Source organism: Saccostrea echinata, unplaced genomic scaffold (assembly GCF_033153115.1).
Source record: "Saccostrea echinata isolate AGI-Se365-2 ecotype Australia unplaced genomic scaffold, CSIRO_AGI_Sech_v1 ptg000046l, whole genome shotgun sequence".
NCBI lineage: Eukaryota > Metazoa > Mollusca > Bivalvia > Ostreida > Ostreidae > Saccostrea > Saccostrea echinata.
In genome coordinates this window covers 3,282,722-3,304,174 of record NW_026889795.1, presented here as the reverse complement: position 1 = coordinate 3,304,174, position 21,453 = coordinate 3,282,722, and the positions used below count along the sequence as shown (strand labels likewise).

The 21,453-nt window shown below is 32.6% G+C and overlaps 1 protein-coding gene across 1 annotated transcript; it reads left to right on the top strand.

Moving 5' to 3' along the window:
• The first annotated feature begins 7,397 nt into the window (after positions 1 to 7,397).
• Positions 7,398 to 17,431, top strand: LOC133201947 (tolloid-like protein 1). Its single transcript, XM_061337735.1, has 8 exons — positions 7,398 to 7,411; positions 8,906 to 9,015; positions 9,606 to 9,791; positions 10,134 to 10,224; positions 10,961 to 11,079; positions 13,776 to 13,928; positions 16,187 to 16,508; positions 17,192 to 17,431. Exons 1-8 carry the CDS (start codon positions 7,398 to 7,400, stop codon positions 17,337 to 17,339), a joined length of 1,143 nt encoding a protein of 380 aa, XP_061193719.1. The 3' UTR covers positions 17,340 to 17,431.
• Positions 17,432 to 21,453: the final 4,022 nt, after the last annotated feature.

Here is a 21,453-nt window from a genome sequence, read left to right as displayed (position 1 = left end):
TCCATTTTCCACAAATTCTAAAATTAGTCAAGGAAAACGATTTCAGAGTAGATAGTGGGAAGAAAATTATAACAAGCCTGAATTATTGCAAAAAGGATAGCAAATGAATTAAGGGAATATGTGAGAAATTCTAGTAAGTAACTTGTATGCTTATGATTATGACAAAACTGTTTCAGTGATTTCTAAATTGAAAATCCTACCCCTCAATGGGTTATTTTATTTTTTTTTTCAAAACAATTTTTTCTGCATTTGTTAAGAAAAAAAGAATATCGTCGCCCAGTATAAAAAGGCGTCACTCTTTTGAGTCTATTAGGGACATGGACTCAAAGAGTTCATTCGGTGCCCCTCGGATAATCCTAGGATTATTAAATATATGTCATATGTGCAGTCTTCATATTCCTAGTTTTGATATAAAACCAATAGTTCATACAAAAAATTGAAAGAATGTAAAGTTTCTATTAGAGATCTATTTGAAGATTCCTTTTCCTATCTCATTTCTTCTATTTCAAAATGTTCTGCGAAAAACTGTAAAACTTGTGACATTTTGATAACAAACACTTCTTTTACTAGTAATCTTACTGGACAGAGTTACTTGGGAAAATCTGAACTTCAAATCTGCTAACGTTATCCACGGAATAGAATGTAATCTTTGTTGACTTATGTTGGTGAAACCAAGGGTTCACTTAATAAAAGAATATCAGGGCATGGATTTTAAATTAATAATCGGGGCCAAAAGCTTTTATACAAGCATTTTAATATACCTGATCATTCTCTTTTGTCAATGAAAGTTAGAATTCTAGAAAAGATTTACCATCATACATACAGTCCATCACTACGTACACCATTTCGTAGAAAAGGAGAAGAACATTGGATAAGAAAACTAGGTACGACCTTTTCTTATGGATGCAATGACAATGTCGATAGTGTTTAGAATCTTTCCAGTCCACAGTGTAACAATGTAAATGTGATGGGACTTTTTAACCATACATTGAGACGTAAGCGTAGTCATGGGCATCAGTCTTACAATAAACCTTTAATACACGATGTCTCTTTTGGTTCATTACTACCTTATGTAAATCAAAAGTGAGGTCTTCATCACATTCGCACCAAACTTTACTCTGTCCCTTTAAAACTTTAAAATAGTCTACTTGAAAACGTCAAGGAAAATCCATTTTTTGATTCCTTGATACCAGAATACAGGCTCAGATCTGTGGTAATGGATATTGCAAATTATAGTCTTTTTAAATCGCCACGTTTTACAGAAGAAAATGCAGCTAAAAAAGCCCCGTTTTTGCTCAAACTCCAATATGCCAATAAAGGAATTGACGCGGTTAATATGAGTAATATTTTTTTTTCGTAAAAGGGTCCAGCCTTGTATTCCACCATCTTTCAAGATAAAGACTACCCCTTGTATTTCCTACAAATATACATCGACCATTGCTTCCAAACTTTTAAATTACAAGAAAACTTTACAGAGCCTAGATATCGAGTATCTGAAACATAATCCTCCTTCGTGTTTATGTTCTTCTTCAACCTAGAACTATAGTCGTCCTGCTGGAAACGTTATTACTGGTGACGTAAATATAGTTAATAATGACGACCTTAAATCAATAATTTTAAAAAAGGCCAAAATTTAGGAACTGGAGTCATAATTTCAAAAATATTATGGATCCTGTCGAAGATTACTCCAGGCGATGGGCCAGACATGAAAAAGCAGACCTTGACACATTGTATAAGAATGGACTAAATGTATCATACGTATGTTAAAATCTTGCATTAAGCAAATGAGGGGCAAAATGAAAACCAACTAGCCTTCTGTGTTCAATAATTCAGAAGTGAAAAAAAAAATTAGATAGATTACACGATCAGTATGTACTGGTTCCTGCTGACAAAGCAGGTAATAACATTGTCTTTGTAAGGCTCATTATCTAAATTGTATTTTAGAGGAATTGGGATTTCATTCTACAAATGGTAATCCAACTTATACCCATAGCTCCCTTTCTAAGAAGGAAATTCTTCAAAGTCATATGTCTGTTTTGAATACTTTTAAAATTTCCAACAACCAAAATGAATTTGAATTACCATGTCTATATTGAATTCTGAAACTTCATAAAAATCCCTACAAAGATGCAGAGCGGGCTCCAGTAAATGTTTTACCTAGCCTCTTTCATTACTCCTCATCAAAGTATTAACAGTAGTAAAGGAGAAACCTCAGGAGTACTGAGCAGCAATATATTTGAAAAGAGGTGTAAATCAGACGTGGATGCTTAAAAATTCCAAGAAACTTCTGGAAAATTTGAAATCACAAAATTTACCAAAATCAAAAACATCAAAAATAACGACTTTTCAACTCCATATAGAACCATTCCCCGCGATAAATTAAGGTCCAGGCTTTTTGACATCATTAACAGCTGCTTTTTTTTAATAAAAATGGAACTCGTAAATTTACTTAACTTATTATTAGTCATTTGCAAATTTATCTTGTTAAATACTTTTCTGATTGTACACTCTACACACAAGTACTCTGAAGTTGATATTGAAAAGATGCTTGAGTTTCTAATTGACAATATCTATGTGGTTTTGGAGACACCATGTCTTTCAACAATTTTTTAAAATTGCCATGGGTACCAATTGCGCCCCGTTATTGGCAGACCGATTTTTGCACTCATATGAAACAGAATTTGTTCAAAATCTTATAAATGAAAAGAAGAAAACACTTGCTGTAGCCTTCAACTCGACATTTAAATATATCGACGACGTATTGTCAATTAACAATGTTTATTTCCATTCTAATGTAGATACGATATTTCCCGATGAGCTTCAAATAAAAGATACCACAGAGTCTGACACACCTGTTTCATATTTGGATATTTTACTAGAAAAAGACGTTAATGGTAATCTAACAACAATGCTTTATGATAAACGTGATGCCCTTAACATTTCAATCGAAAAATTTTCTTACTTATGCAGCAATGTACCCTTATAACCTGCACATGGTGTTTATATCTCTCAGTTGGTTCGATGTGCAAGAACATGCTCTACGTATGACCAATTTTTAAAACGAGGTAGGTTATTGACAAACAAGTTGGTGAAAAAAGAATATCAGCAGTCTCGTTTAAAGTCACAATTTCGTAAGTTCTATGGTCGATACAATGACCTTTTCGGCATATACAATCTATTATTAAGTCAAATGCTGACTGACGTTTTTCATACTAATTGTTAGACCATTATTTACACACTGAACTGTCGACGAATTTTTTTTCCTTTATATCCCAATCATGACAGAGAGCACGTGGCGGGTGTGACCGGTCGGCAGGGGATGCTCACTCCTTCAGGGCACCTGATCCCACCATCTGATGTTTTTGTGGTCCGTGTTTGCTCTCCTCCTGAATTGTATTGTTTAATGGATTTTTGATTTGAATACTGTTCGTTATTTTCATATATTTCATTGATAAAAAAGGACATAACCCCGCCTTAAATATAAACCTAGAAAGGTAAACACATTAATCTCACAGTATCTATACAAAAGCAGCATTATTTTTATGTGTTCATGAAAAATTTTGGCTGCTTTGTCTGTCTTTTTTATTCCATGGCCCTTCGCCAATGACTATAAATTACACAACTTGTTGGATAACTAGAGTGTTCGGAGGAACGCATGTGTCGCCCTAGACTTTGTAGATGCATTAAAGATGTAAATAAATCTAACTGTAGTTCGCTATTTATTTACTGCTAGCATGATAGTCCATGCAGAACAAAACATCCAAGCATAGTATAAGACTGCGATAGAATCTGACAATCAAAGAAAATATGATTTCCAACAGTAAAATGAATAATTAAATTGAATTTATTATAAATAATTTAATCATTTTACATTAAATACATGTTTCGAAGTCTTTACTCCAATTGTCAGTCTACACGATCCATTGTGGGATACCGATCCCGATGTATTTTCATGGTATCTAAATATCAGTTTGTTGGTAACTGAATATCATACAGTTTCAAAGTACAGTATCATGAGCTCATAAACATGTATAAATGCTAATTATCAACATCCCGCCTTTCAACATTCAAATGACCTCAGTTAGATTAAACTGTCCAGGGTATTTTTGGCAAAGTAGGTTAAATGTCAAGGTCAAGTGGATTGGAACATTGGTCTTTTTCATGATGTTTTATGACAATCAGTGCACATGCTAAATAGCATAGACTTACCTCTTGATTGTCAAAATATGTTGTATATTGGCACTATTCATTTTTTTCTAAACTAGGTCAAATGTCACAGTCAAGGGTCGCGATGTCGGTAACCATGGCATTTCACAAAAGCCAATATTTCCTAGCAATATATGTGTAAAATATCAAGTCCATATCTCTTACAGTTCTTGAGATACAAGGTGTGACAGACGGACAGACAGACAGACGCCGGGTAAAGTGATCCCTTAGTGCCGCTCTGCTCTGCAGGCGACACAAAAAATCATTTTCTAACACAACATATGGAAGAAAAAGCATTGAGAGATAAAAATAAGAACTTAATATATATTTTATTCCTTTCAGATAAGAGAAAATTTTTCAACAACTACCACGACAGTATTTTGAGTTTAAATGTCCTATGGCAAATCAACATGAGAGAAATTTACAAGTAGCTATATTAATTTCCTATTTTCTTCCTCTTGAATGCGGTAAGTTTTTTCTCTCTTCACCTCCTCTAGATATACATCTTTAAATAAGGCAGCCCCCAGACCCCTTGCCTATTTTGAATACAGTCTATTTTTTGCTAGTTACACCACTATAATTCATTAAACAACAAGAGTGTTCCAAGGAACGCATGTGTCGCCTGCTTTGTAGCTTCATTAACGGTGTAAATAAATCTAAGAGTGGTCAGCTTTTTATTTATTAAAAATATGATAGACTGATAGTTCATGCATTTGCCTGCAAAGAAAAATACATCCATGGATAAAACAAGACTGCGATAGAATCTGACAATCAAAGAAAATATGGTCCCATAACCCTCAAATGAATAATTCAATTGAAATTACATGTATTAGAAATAAGTATTTGTCATTTCATTAATACGTGTTTCCAACAATGCTCCAAAAGAGATTTCAGTCTGTCTTTACTGCAATTGTCAGTCTACACGATCCATTGTTGAATACCGATTCCGATGTATTTTCATGGTATTTAAACAAATGTTTGTGTGGTAACTGAAAATCATACAGTTTCAAAGTATTTTTTATGAGCTTAACGTGTTTCCAATAATCATCCAAAAAACATTTCAGTCTGTCTTTACTGCAATTCTCAGTCCACACGGTCCATTGTGGAATACCGATCCCTATGTATTTTCATAGTATTTAAATATAAGTTTGGGTGATAACTGAATATCATACTCTTTTAAAGTACACTATCATGACCTCATAAACATGTATAAATGTTAATTATCTAAAACCTGCCTTTCAAAATTCAAAATTCATTAGTTAAATTAAACAGCCCGAGATATTTTTTTGCAAAGTAGGTCAAAGATCAAGGTCAAGTGAACTGTAATGCTGGTATTTTTCATATTCTTTTATGACAAACAGAGCACATGCTAAATAGCACAGATTTACCTCTTAAATGTCAAAAATGTGATTTATATCCGCACTGTGAACTATTTTGAAAAAAAGGTCAAAGGTCAAGGTCATAGGTCACGATGTGGGTAACCATGGTAATTTACAAAAGCCATAGTGCCAAGCATTATATGTGCAAAATATCAAATCCATAATTCTTACAGTTCTTGGGATATAGGGTATGACAGACGGACAGACAGAAAGACAGACGCCAGGTAAACGCCTTAGTGCCGCTCTGCTCTGCAGGCGACACAAAAATGTAAGTTTAACCCATAATATAACCATGCCTATTTTGGCATCCTTGCATCTTTCTGCCAAATGTAATACTACAGTAATATTATCATTTTATATCCCCTCTCCTCCTGCTCAAATACAACATTACAAACTATAGCTGCATGTACTAGTACTTTATGCAATACACAAGTCTGTTTTAACAAATACTCTGAACAGCTTACCTTTCACCTTATGTATTTTTTTTTATTAAATGCTTCATAAATCGAAGTAGAGTGAAAGCATCACCGACAAAACTGTCTTCTAGGTCTAGTTTTCAAAGAAAATGACACATTAAAGCTTATGCACTGACCCCATATAGGTAAACACACACCTTTTGAATTGATTTTGCGTAATTCTAAAGCAAAAATAGTTTTGGCAAAAACATATATTCATAATGTTACATAAAATCAGGCTTGACAAATATAATCAATATCAAAATATTTCGGTTAAGTAGCCGCAATTGTCGTTTCAAAATAAAAGTGTTTCTATATAATATGGCTGCCTTGGTAATCTATTTATAAGTATATCAGGAATAGTATGTACATGTATTTGAACTACCTAAATTTTGCTTCCAGTGACGTCACTATCATGTGGCTCATCAGTAAATTCCATCACATTAAACCAGTCGATAGAAACTTTCAAGTATCCTGCATCCAGCAAGTATCCAACGTAAGTAAAAAAGACAACTGAATTATATCTAAATAACAAATTGGATTTAAACATATTTATTAAATTTCTCTATGAGAAGTACATGTAAGTTAAAAATGGGAGGGGGGATTAAAGTGTTTATCTTTTGTACATTGAAGAAGATGGCCAAATAAGAGAAGAAAAATGCCCATGGCTCGTCTAAATAAAATAAAAATGATGAAGATAACGAATGGCTTTCCATCTCCAAAATCTTTTAAATAAATAATAAAATTTGTGAGCAAGCAATAAAACATGGAACCCTTTCACCCTTGAATTTTCAGAGGTGGTGTCAAGCCTAGGAGGGGTAAGATTCCCCTGGTGACCTATCACACCAGTCATGAGCTATGTTTATTTATCAAGTAGACGGAATAATATGTAGTCAAATTTCGTACATTAAGAACAATGGCCTAGCAATTAGTATTGAACATGAAATACAAAGTACCATTGGGTCTTATCTTTTAAACAATACAGATTTTTTAACAGGGTCCAAAACTCTGGAATTTCAGAGGTGGGATCAGGTGCCTACGATCAAATGATTAGTTGTATTTGCAAACAAGGACATCATAACGACCATAGAATTATCGGAATAGTGACTTTAAATGAGGTGGTTGAAATCCATGTAACATCAACATATTTTTTCAGTACATGTAGCCTGCCTTAGCTTAAAATTGATCGTACTCAGAACATGCTCTTGCGTATGGAATAACTGACATATACAGTGTAGTATTCCTATAAGTATAAGGAAAGTAGAAAAATAAAAAAAAAATAATCATTCATTAGAAAAACTTTCTGGCATATTTTAATAAATAAGCATTAATGTATACTTATATTAAATTTCTACAAATGCAGTCAGCCTCGTATGGTGGTACCTTAGTGATAAAATGTTTTCCGAGAAATATTTAAACAAACTTATTCATAGGTCATATCAAAAAGATGCAAATGAAACAACCTGTTATGATTTTTGTGGTCTACTGTTTCGAAGAAGAAAAAACTGATATAATTCAACATTTTTAACGCCCGGATTCAAAACCGAAGAAAACTGCATTTTTTTAACCATAGAATATTTGCAGAAAGAATTTTCCGCTGAAATTTTTGATGTCATAATTTCCATGCCTTTAAATATTAATTAATGTGCTCTAAATACTTATTTCATTTGCTTTTTAAACACTTGAATCCCGTAACATTCATACACTTTGTTCGCCCAAGTCCTTTGTAATAAATTAAGGTTCAACACTCCTCCGGCCGGTCACTTATATAAAATTTCGTTTCAAAAGCCCCATATAAATTTCGAAAAGAAAAATATTTGGTAATTAAAATACATAGAATTTCAGCATGCACTGAGGGACAAAATTTGACAAAAATGGCCTTTTTACTTCACATTTCTAAAGCGGAATTGAAATAGTTTTTTTATCCCAAGGAGCGGTGTCTCTTTTATTAGAGGGTCAAAAGAACTCAACCTCCATGTGTATTTATGTAAATATACGAGTAAATATACTTTAATGACCAAATATATACGTTTAAAGTCATCAGTTCGTAAGTTCTATGGTCGATACAATGACCTTGCCAGCAAATACAATTTATCATTGAGTCAAATGCTGACTGATACTTTTCATACTTATTGTTAGACCATTATTTACACACTGAATTGTCGACGGATTTTTCCGTTATTTCCCGATCATTACAAGGAGCACACGGCGGGTGTGACCGGTCGGCAGGGGATGCTCACTCCTCCATGGCACCTGATCCCACCTCTGATGTTTTGGAGGTCCGTGTTTTCTCTGCTCCTATTTTGTATTGTTTAATGGACTTTTGAGCTTAAATACTGTTCGTTATCTCCATATATTTCATACAGCATTATATAAGTATACTATAGGGCCTCAAATGAATCAATAATAATGTGATAAACAAAATATGCTATAAACGTCTTTAATATCACATGTTCAATATTTCAGGATTTTCTTATCTGGAACATTTCCAGTGGTTTTAGTTTTGCGAACACTTAATTTTTTCGTTATTAGATATTTATCTTTTTAAAAAAAAATATTCCCTAAAACAAAGACAGTTATGATGAGCTATATTATTTTATTTAAAGAAACTAATTTTAAACGGCCATTGTTATTATACTGGCGTTTTCAAATGATTATCAATGGTTAATTCTTGTACGTATATTTTAAATAATATTTTTTAAGGTATGGAAAGTACATATATTTCATATATGAATACTACATTGATATGTCGAAAATATTCACGGTGGCTTAATGTTTGCGGAAAATTCTTTAATCGTGAACATAGTGAAATTAAAACCATCACGAAGTATTCCACTTCTACAGTTTTCTTTCAATCATTACCAGCATTACAGGTTGTAAATGGTTATTTAACATATCTGACGCAGAAGCAAGACTGATATTTGAAGTAACCAGCATTTATGTCGATTGTGGAGATACTCTGAAGTTTTATGATGGTTAGTTTTTTTCAATATTATACAATACGCAAACCTCTTTATATTTCGATCTTCTGGATTACTCGTGTTTTACATCTACAGGGATTGTCTATAATTGTATCTATCTCATTAAAATGCTCAACATTCACAAGTAAATATTTCTATCATTCACAAGTAAATATTTCTACCTCACTATACTTACTTTTGATTTACAATGATTCAAAGTATCTAACTAACCAAGCATGAGACTTATTCATTAATAAACTCTCTCTTTTAGTCTGATTTATCATTGAAGTATTTTGTAGCAGAAAAGAATCCAGTAAGACAGAAATGGTTTGACATTCTCTACAATTAAGAAAAATATGAAAAATACATAGGGCTGTTGAAAAAAATTATTTTTTTACCAATATTTTCTAGCCAACACGGTAGATAAAAGTCTCCTTTATGAGGGTCGGATTGAATCAAAAATGCATTTAAATTTTTAAACCAAAAAAAAAAAAAAAATGTCATTGAATTATCTGATGAGAACATTTTGAAAAATCTTTTTCTTAATATAAATGAAATATTTTTTATAAATATATTTCTATACATGTTTTTTTTAATAACTATAGGCTCATCTACCAGTGCCGCCACCTTTGGTACCTCAGTTTGTTGCTCCTCCCTGTCCTCTTGCGGATCCACCAAACCACCGGAAACGACGACCGGAAATAGCCTCTTTGTGGATTTTCTGTCAGACAGAACAGATAACTCGTATGAAACTGGGTTTACGTTTACCGTAGTAGTGGGAAAGGATGAATGTAAGGGAATTTTTAGTTCAGAATTGTGTTTGCGCAAATATTCATAAAGATTGATTGATTGATTGTATGTTGTTTTGCTTCCCGTTCGAGAATATTTCACTCATATAGAGACGTCACCATATACTGTTGAAGGGCTTCACATTTAGACCTGTACTCGGCACTAAGGCCATTGAGCAGTGAGGGTTCTTTATTGTGCCAACGCCTACCATGACACTGGACCTCGGTGTTTAAGGTCTCACCCGAAGGACCCACAACATTCACAAAGCAAATTGGTATTGATAATTCAGTTATTGAATACAAGGTTATTCTTTGATGTATTTTTAAGAATTTTACATTTTCCAGCAAATTGTTCAATCTCGGGAGCAGTTCACAACATTGCACTCACAGAACAAATGACATTGACCTCTGCGAATTTTCCCGCGAGCTATCCACTGTGAGTATAATGAAACATTTGGGGTTCTTTAGTGTTAAAATATTTCATTATTAATGTTTTGAAGTATTTTTCTTCATTTGATGTTTTGCAACATGCAGCACTTTCACTAGATATTTGAAGTTTAATCCTTCTCGATCTTCATCCGTCTAGTTTCCTAGTTTGTTTTGAAAGTTTGCTACAAGAATGAAATATAAGATATGAAAAAAACATACTATTATAAATATGAATAAATGTTACATGATTAGATCTCCACTTACATGTATATCATTTGTAAGATAAATAAATGTTTGAAACAAAAAATGTTAAAATAATATGTTGCTTGACGTTTTATTACAATTCTGTATGTAATGCTTTTTTTTAATTAACCTTTTCAAAGAAGAGATAATAAGCAAAATCTTGAAAAGCAGGTTGTATGATTTGGAGTATAGGGAGTCAGAGTATAATGTGGGATAGTGTAAGCAGTTTTGTCTTTATTATTATCATATAAATTCTTATTTTTGCTCTTCAAAAATAGTTACATCATGTTGAAATTAATCTTTCTCTGGAGTGGTCCTTGTGCCCACTCCAGTTCTTATATATTACTACGCTATGAGGCAGTCTTGGTATAGTCACATTAAGGAGTTTAATAATTCCTCACCACTGTTTACGTTCTTGTTTTGAAGAGGTAAAATTATATATTCCCTCTTTCTGCCCTATATCTGATCTTTTTCCTATACATGTATGTTTTTTTTTTCAGGAATCACAATTGCACTTATACATACACCTATACTGGTGGATACGTCAAGTTAGAGTTCATTTATCTTCGTGTAGAGAAAGTAAATGGTGTTTGCTACGACTTCATAGAAATTTTTAACGGTAACAATTTATACAAGACTTTTGCATGAAGATTAAAAAAAAAAATATCAGTCAATCTAAGAATAACAAAACAAAAATCAGATGAAGCAAAAATATTTCTACGAATGGCAGAAAGTACTTGAGTTATTTTTAACGATGCTAAATCATGATCATAGTTTCATTATGTTTTTAAAACTCAGAAATATTTTTAACATGTTAAGATGATTTTTTAGCTAAAAATAAAAATTGACTTTATCTATAAAATATCGGTATGTTCACATAATATTTATTCTTGCTAGTTGGAAGTTGTATATCTACTTGTAGGAAGATAATTGTTTGGATATCTCTAGAGCATTAAATTGTACCAATGTTGTCACACATTAGTATTTAATCTATATGAAGCAAATATTCTATAATATACTGGGGTTGATTTAAAAGACTGTCGTGTAATTTTTTTCAAGCAGGTTGTTTATTTGGAGTCGAATTAATTATTCTTCAAGATTGTGGACGTATAATTACGTCTATTAAACATATTGCAAAATACTAAAAATAAAATTGAATAGAAAATTGAAAAGTTGAATGCCAAATGGATACCAAGACGTAAGAGAGACCAGTGTGTGCTAATGTGAGATATAGAGGATATTCAACGTTCTGCAGTTGGGTATGGAATTTACTTCACTAGTGGGACATGATGTTTTGACATTTTCACGAGTGCGAAGTCCTGTAAGTAAAGTGAAATAAATTTCATATTCAACTACCAAAACATTGCGTTTTCTGTTTATTACATTTTCTATGATATTCTCTTCTTAATATAGTATCATAGTCTGTAACATCATAGTTTATCTGTTGAGACTTCATAGCTTAGCGATTGTGAGATTGAAAACTTTATAAACATTGATTTCAACAACTTAATATTTGGAGAAACTTCGGCAGTTTTAGTCTCTGTCAGGATTCTTAATATACTCTCTCTTATAATAGACCAGGAGTCTTTTGTACAACACTCTTCGAGAAGGGAAGGAGAATCCGGAGTTTTGCCGCACTTTTGATATTCTGTGACAAAATATCACAAGGATTCTTTCTCACACTGTGAAAAAGTATCACTTTTGTAATACATAAATTCTAGTATTTCACCTTTTAAAATGTAATAAATTGGCAAAGATTCTCGTTAGATATTGGGAAAGTCGTGATGAGTTTCTTGAGTGGGTTATCACTACTGACAAAAAGTGATTTTTTTACTATGGTCCAGACTATAAGTTGCAGTCCAGTCAATGGAAAACATTTAGGTTTCGTTTCCCATATGAACAGATGAAAGCTAGGAGAGTGGTATACAAAAAAATTATAATTGCATGTTTTAAAAATAGATATAATCTGGCTTAAAGTCAATATTTTGCAAATTCTATGCTCGATACAATGACCTTGTTACCAAATACAATCTATCGTGAAGTCGAATGTTGACTGACGTTTTCCATACAAATGGTAAGGCCAATATTTTCACCCTGAATTACCTACGGATTTTTCCGTTCGCTCGATCATGACACGGAGCACACGGGGGGGGGGGGGGTTGCATTATTTCTTTTATTGTGTGTTTTGTTTTTGTACTATTTATTGTTATGATAGAGGGTTAACAGGCATCTTGTCTTTAACAGCTAAAATTAATCAGTTTTGTTTTCTACATGACATCAAAGCTTACTGAGCACTGTCCAGTCTACTTAAACAAAAAAATTTAACAAGTAGACTAATTGTTTCAGACATTTCCTGACAATGATCTCTGGAAATTCCAGAAGTGGTCCTAGGAAGAGTAAGCACCCCCTGTCGACTAATCACACCCTAGATATTGATCAGATCCGCGGAGTAATCCGCAGTATAATTTTGTATAAAAGCAATGGCCGAACAATTGGAATATATTACATGTTTGTCATTTAAAATATGACTCAATGATAGGTTGTATTTGCTAAGAAGGTCAGCTTAATGACCATAGAATTTATAAAATTCTTAGGTTAAACGAGTTTGAAATCCCTGTAGCATCAAATTATTCGTCAGTAGCCTCTTGGTTTAAAATTAATTGTACTCAGATCATGCTTTTGATTATCGAATAAGATATGAGACATAAACAGCATATACAGGTGAGAACTAAATATTTCTGCATTAATAAGGAAAGTTGACGATTGAAAAGCTGAAGTCAACTCATTTTTATACAGTTTAGTTATTACATGTAGTTGGCCCTTATCCTGTATTGTCAGTAAAATATTAAAATACATGTATGAAACAAAAATATTAAAATACATGTATGAAACATATAAAGAAGGCTCTGTGGTGTCTTTTATGTCGAGTTCACTGGGATATATCGAGTAGAAATATGAATGAAAGTAATTATCCTTAATTCATAAAACGTTGTTGTTAAATCTAAATATCGAGTTGAAGAGCAAGAATTTACGCCTTCCGAGTAGAAGATTTTGAATAAATTCTGTTTCATATGAATATAGAAACGGGTTGGCTTATAAATGAGCACAATTAGTAGCCATACTATATATTCCAACAGATTGCCTGTCTCCGAAACTACATAGATATTTCAAAAAGGAACTACAGGATCTTTTTATATCAAAATTTAGCAATTTATAAACTGTTCATTCATTCATTATCTTTGAATCAACCCTCCTTTAGTAGAAATGAAAGTAAGCAGTCTATCTAATTATGAATTCCTTTTTCCATGATATCAGGAAGTTCTACCAGTTCACCATTGATTGCTAAAGTGTGTGGTGATACCATTCCCACAGACACATATACTTCCTCTGATACCTACTTGACGATCAGATTTACCAGTGACGACAGGGAGAACAAAAAAGGATTCTTGGCATATGTGGCACCTGTGGGTAGGTCTGTAGTCACTAATTGATACTAAATCATTACATCATCTGACTTTCTAGACGTCTAAGTCACTAATGGGTACTAAACTTTTTCATCATCTGACGCCCTAGTGGTCTTTAGTCACTAACTGATGCTAAATTATTTTCATCTGACTTCCTAGAGGATCATTTGATTTTCTAGAGGTCTTTAGTCCTTACAAATACTAAATTATTACAACATCTGACTTTCTAGAGGTCTTTAGTCAGTTACTAATACTAAATTATTACATCATCTGACTTTCTAGAGGTCTTTAGTCACTAACTGATGCTAAATTATTTCATCATCTGACTTCCTAGAGGATCATTTGATTTTCTAGAGGTCTTTAGTAACTTACTAATACTAAATTATTATACAACATCTGACTTTCTAGAGGTCTTTAGTCAGTACTAATACAACATTATTACATCATCTGACTTTCTAGAGGTCTTTAGTCACTTACTAATACTAAATAATTACAACATCGACTTCCAAGAGGTCTTTAGTTACTTACTGACACATAATTATTACATCTTTTGACTTCCTAGAGGTCTTAAGTAACTGATTGGACTAAATTATTACATTATTTAACTTTCTGAAGGTCTTAATTTACTGTTTGATACTAAATTGTTACAACCTTCAGGTCTTAAGTCTCTGAATGATTCTAATTAAGTACCATCATCTCATGACTTCCTATATAAAAATGATGCTCTACCATCCACCTTTTACTAAAAAAAAACCCATATATATATATATAATAGATGGTAAGAAAGGAATTGAAGAAAATCTTTGAATTAATCTCAAGACCCACTGGATCAGAAAATATGAAACTTATGTGAAAGCTTCCTGGGGTAGTGTAGATTCTAAATTGTTTAGATCATGCCCCTCCCCTTTCCTGGGGGGGGGGTATGGTGTGATTAAATAGGGAATCAAAGTTTTATGTGAGAATATACAATTGTACAGTGTACATGTATGTGATTAGATACTATACACACATTGTAAACTTTGTTAAGAGAACCCAAAAGGCACTTTAATTTTTGATACTGTTATGTACACCTTACTTTTCTCTTTACAAATGTTTATTCATTACATGCTTCTGTTCAGATGTGCAAGTCAATCCCAACTAAATTGATTTTTAAGTATCAACAGAACATGTCTTATAGTAGACTACATAGATATACTTTTATATTGTGATTTCGATTTGAATAATTTTCTAATTCCACTTTGAATGCATATATGTTAATCGATATTCTATTTTTAACATGATATTTATACAACGAATATCTTAAGGTATGTCACTCGTGAAATAAGTTATATCAAGGATTTTTTGAAAAGTATATTTTAGATAAGTACTCATATAGCATGACTCAAAATTGCAAAGAACATTGGGGGTCAGTGATCATCTTACTGAACAACAATAAACTTGACCTTTTTGCACTTGAATTGTAACTCTTAGGTTAATCACTTTAATCTTTATAATATTTTATCAGATGTAATCATGGCAATAAATATAATCTTATTTTACGTAAAATACTTTGAATAATATTTATCATTGAACAAAATCATGCAAAATATTGTGTGACCTTTTTGCACTTAAAAATATCATATTTTGGGTATAAAAAATCTAAGTAGGCAATAAAATATTTTCTTGTATCAAACTTTTTATGACTTTAGTGCTGATCGGTTGGGGATATCGTGTAGTTTAAAATAATGAAAGAAAAAGTTGGGGTCAGTGATGTTAATTTTGAGATTTTGGTAAAAATATGCAATTTTCAGTCAAAAGGCAGTGTAAATTTTATCTTGACTTCTTTAATATACCTTCATTTCTTGGCAAAGTCTGTTGAGTTAATGTGTAAAAATTGTTCTAAAAATATAAATTGAAACCTATATTTAATATTCATAGCATATAATAACGGAAAATATTCTCTGAGTAAAAATATATGGGGTTAAAATTCCAAGATATTAAATTCAACAAATGAGTACCGTAGATTTGAAGAATTTTTTCCTAAATATCCTTACGCCACAAGAAATAGTCCCTCATAAATCTTGTTTCTTTATGAATTTGTGATCAGTTTTTAAAATGGATGTTGTATAATTTGCATTGTTTAATTCAAATGTGCTTTAAAAATTGAGTTGTAATAAATAGTTTTGAAGTTAGAGGTCCTGACTGAACTTTTCTTAAAAGCTGACGAGTGACATACCTTAAAATAATCGAGAGAATCTTTCATGACAATGACATGATCAGCAGATCACAAAGAGACGTCAATTGTGATGGATGATACCACAACAGAATTTATACTGCCAACATCAGAAGAAAGCCAAACATCGATATTGCCAACATCAGAAGAAAGCCAAACATCGATATTACCAACATCAGAACAAAGCCAAACATCGATATTACCAACATCAGAACACAGCCAAACATTATCAACTACAAAACCCACTTTGACAACGACTTCAGATAGCGTTTTACAATCACTGGATAAATTCAAGGGTCCGTTTATTGGTGGAGGTGTGGTACTTTCGCTTATAATAATCACCATATTAGTATTCATTCTTTCAAGAAACAGGTAAATAACATTGATAACTATTTTCTACATTTTCTTGATTATTTTTTTTAAAAGTTGTCTATATATCTATAAACCGATTCAAGGGGAAATATTGGTGAGAATTAAAACGAGCAATATGGGTTTTATTTTTGTTATATCTGTTCAATATGTTTGAAATATACTTAAAACATATAAACATTTAACATGCTGAAATATTCCTCTTTAAAACGTATGCAGAAATGTTCAAGTTTGAACAAATGCTTAATTTATATTGCTTAATTTCTATGTTAAGTTTGTTCTAATCTTTCAGTGTATATAAATTTGAAAGTTTACCTAAGCATACATATCTAGATAATTTCTAACATATTGAACATTTCATTGTCAAAACAAGCTTGCATGTACTGAATTACATACCTAATGATGCATTCAAATTTTACTACGTTGTGGTTATTGCTGAGTTATGAGCCTCTCCCTTTTTTTAAATTGTTTCCCTCCAAATTTCGACTAATATAACATCATTTACTCTATTTATTCTCTTAAAGCTTGAAACTTTGTCCAAAATAAATCCATTTATACTTATCGGTAGGTGACCAGTTATTATCCAAGTGTTATGTATATATATTATCCGTGTTGTTTTTTTTATTGTTTTATTTTTTTTTTCATAACATACTTACTGACTGAATATTTAATATTAATCATTTCAGTACCAGTCAGCCTAAATCCAAAGAAAAAGTAAAAGGAGTTGATTTGCAAAACCTGTTTGGTGGACAACATGCGACCGATCCCAGATTACATGTACACTTGAGGACCTATGAAGGATTCACATTTTATTCCCACAAAAATGAAGATTGAAAGAAAAACATAAAAAGCATTGAAGATATCTATCTTCTGAGCACCCATCTAATGTTGCATTCGATATAATATACTTTTGTGACTTAAAGAGAAATGCCTAATATATGTTTAGTTTTTAAATATATAATCATATAAAAAAATTGTTACAATATTAAATGAAAAACACCTGAGATTTTGTTCCAATGTTTTGTTGCTATTTTATTTCTCAACAGACACTGCTTCATGCCACAATTTCGAAATTATTTTAGCATTACATAAAGACATTCATTTTTGAGAAATGACTCTAAAATAAGGTCAAGATACCCCTTTAGGTCATTAGCAACAACTTGCCCAGGTTAAAACCATTCGCTAATTTGACCTTGAAGCCGTTTACTACTAGTATCCTATTTACTCAGTAACCGAAACCTTCTACATCTGTCCTTGGGTCAATATCATGGTTTTCTCCTTCTCTTAGTTTGTTTTACGTTAACTTCTTTTCTTTAATAAAAAAACGGAACTCATAAATTTATATACCTTGTCGTTGGTCATCTGCATACTTGTTCTGTTAAAAACCTTTTGATCTACACAGTAGAACCTCGTTGTTGATATTAAAAAGATGCCTGAGTTTCTCGGTAACAATATCTATGTGATTTTCGGGTTTTCCTGTTGGAATTTTTCCAGGGGGGTCCAACCCAGAAATATCTTGACAAGCAAAAAAAAAAAAAAAAAAAAAAAACTCAAACTCCTCTCCCAAATGTGAAAACCTATTTCATGGTGGTGGTGTTGGTGAGGGGGGGGGGGGGGGGAAGAGGGGGGTTTGGCTGCTCACTTTTTAAGCTTCATATGTATAACTTTTCGTACCAACTTAACAGGAGTCCGTGTTTTCTAAGGGGGGGGGGGGGTGTCCAAGGTCACTTTTAGTTGCTTTCGTATATAGATTTCGTATATAGGTTCCGGACCCCGCCCCCTCTAGATCCGCGTATGTAAATATTTAATATTTCATTACCAGTTTGATATTACCTAGCTTATAATGTAAATTCTGATAAAGAGAGAATTTTTGAAAGATTTGTGTAAAAAAAGGGGGTTGGTTAATTTTCTACCCATAATTGGAACTTCTTGAATTTATTGTTAAAACAACAAATATTATTATTTTAGTGCATAGCTTTTTTTGATGAACTTAAAAAAAATTAGATGCCAAAATAACAACTTGTGCAAATTTTTATCACTATTTGGGTAGGACTGGGAGAACCCCTTTCCAAATCTTGACCCAATCAACTTTGTCAAAAATCAATCTCCACCCATGATTCACCCGTTTTCCTGTCATATTTAGAATAGATAAGATAAACTTATGAAAAAAAATTGCATGTAATTATAATATAAATTTTACAAATGTACACCTTTTTGGAAAATTTCTAGACTCGTGCATGGAATTACGTCACACTGCGAGCACTATTTTACCCTTATCATTATTGTTTTGCACATGGTGTACATGTATGTACATCATTATTACCACTGGGATTATTAATATTTAGTGTGTGTTTTAAATGGATTTATTATTCTATCAAGTTAACAGTACCTATAACAGGCGGTAAGTGTATTATGAATGTATTATTTTAAACGTTTAATATAGAACGGGGTTTGTTTGTTGTTTAACGTCCTTCTCGAGAATTTTTCACTCATATGGAGACGCCATCAATTGCCGGTGGAGGGCTGCAAATTTTAATCTATAGTCGACACTTAGGGCCATTGAGCAGTGAGGGATCTTTTTATGTGCCAACAACTACTGCAACAAGGAACCTTGGTTTATACAGTCTCATCCGAAGAACTGGTCTCTACGTCCCGCAGTGGATTCGAACCCGCGACTTAAGGATCAACTCCTTACTCCACGACTCTAGAGCAGACGTTCTAACCACTGCGCCACACGGGCGACTAGAACGGGGTAAAATAATCGGAAATGAAAATGGTTAGGGGCCTATAGGTAGAAAAGGGTCAAAGATCATTGGAATTCCACAATCATACAAATTATATAATGAGGCAAGTTGCTGGGGTCATTCCACTCGGTCTTTGGAACAGGAAACAATGAAATAGCTGTCATTAGAGCAAAAGTCCCTAAGTCATCTTTGTATTATAACACACTAAATAGGATGTATGGGGTCATGACCCCCCAGAGGTCATTCCCAACCCCTAAAACTTCAAATGTTCATATACATTATATCTTGAAAATGGTTGAAAACTCTCCCCTTAACCATATATATGATATTGTCCCTCAAGTCATTATGCATTAAATGGTATAAAGGTTATGACCCCTTGAAGTCATCCTCATCCTGAAAATGGAAATTAATGATCACAATATGACCTGCGTCAAAAGTGTGTTAGTGATAATCTGCTTGACATTTTATTCAGGACCCCCTAGGGTCAGTCCACCCTCCTAGAATTAGAAAATAGAAATATGACCTGCGTCAAAAGTGTGTTAGTGATAATCTGCTTGACATTTTATTCAGGACCCCCTAAGGGCAGTCCACCCTCTTAGAATTAGAAAATGAAAAGCATTCAGAGACCCGTCATTATACTTTGTGTACATGTACATTTTTGTATTATTCACAATTTATTTTATACCAAAACAAGTTATAAATAATTTGTATATATAAACAAGCCTGGGGCTGGGAATGGGGAAAAAGGGAAAAGAGTTATGTCTGCATGGTCTTAAATGTTGAAAACTCCTAAAATTTGTGAATATTAACCTGGTCGTTTCCCACTTGTCATCATTATTTACTGATCTTCCCACAACATACATGTGTCTTTATTAAATCAATAGATCATGGACTTTTTTGGTCATACGCCTAGCTCTCCCTTGAATCAGGAATGGTTATATAAATATTTTTAGAATGATTAAGAATAAAAACAGGTCTTGTACAATCTCCTAAAATTGATTAAACTCTGTAGTTGAATTAGCTAAACTGGCATAGCTTGGTTTTGCTATTCAAAACACTTTGATTTAGCTATTTAATCATACTTTTTTAATGTACACTTTTATCACTATAGATAAAAGTTGCACTATGTTGACATAGATATCAATTTTAAATTTTCAACTTTGAGTTTTCTGAAAACAATGCATGAAGTAAAATTGCTTTTCAAAAATTGTCTCCTGAGAATTTGCTATCACAGATATATATATTTTGCATGGGGCTATATACCTGGAGTAATCTCTCTCTCTCTCTCTCTCTCTCTCTCTCTCTCTCTCTCTCTCTCTCTCTCTCTCTGACAGCTACTTGAGTCAAAATTAAAATGGAATTATAAGACAATTTTTTTGATTTATGACTTTTTTAGGATTTTACACTAATTCATACTGCAGCAAGAATGTTATCCCTCCCAGAAAAAAATAAGTTTACTCGCTATCTTGTCTATGATCTATATCTATAATTACAAAAGGACACAGCCAGAAGTCTTTTAACGTGGTTTCTTACAAATTTCAATTGGAACTCCTATTAATTTGCCCAAGATCAGTGTTTTCGGTAGGCAGAAATGAACTCGATCAATTATGCTTGGAAAGTACTCACTGTGAACAATCACCTGACTTGTTGAAGACAGGTAAACATACCCCTCAGGGTAGAATTATCATACAAAGGCCTGTACAAAATTGAAGTCATAATTAAATCATCATTATCTTAGTTAAAAGAGGAAGAAACACACTAGAGGTGTGATGAAATATTTAGAAACACAGAGAGTTTTTTTCTCATGCAAAATGTTCTTTCTTGTGTAAAATAATTGTTCAAATGAAGGGCCAAGCCTTCTTTTAAGGGGAGATAGGAATGAGTGAAAATTTAATGGTATTTCAAAAATCTTCTTCTGAAGAACCACTGGGCCAGAAAAGTTTAAAATTATGTGAAACTTCATTACTTAGTGTAGATTCAACTTTGTCCAAACTATGACCTTCAGGGGTAGGGTGCGGCCACAATAGGGGATTAAAATTTTGTAAACATGTGAATGTACAGTAAAACATGCTTATAACAAAGTGCCTGGGATGGACGATTTTGCTTTGTTATAAGTGTAATTGCTTATATCCATTAAGTTTACAATATATTTTAAAGTCACGGGGAATGAAAATCGCTTTGCTGTAAGTGTCAATTCATTATAG

Coding starts and splice junctions, on each gene's coding strand:
- LOC133201947 (XM_061337735.1), top strand. Junction 10,225..10,960: donor TTTCCCGCGAGCTATCCACT/GTGAGTATAATG, acceptor TTTTTTTTTCAG/GAATCACAATTGCACTTATA. Junction 11,080..13,775: donor CTTCATAGAAATTTTTAACG/GTAACAATTTAT, acceptor CCATGATATCAG/GAAGTTCTACCAGTTCACCA.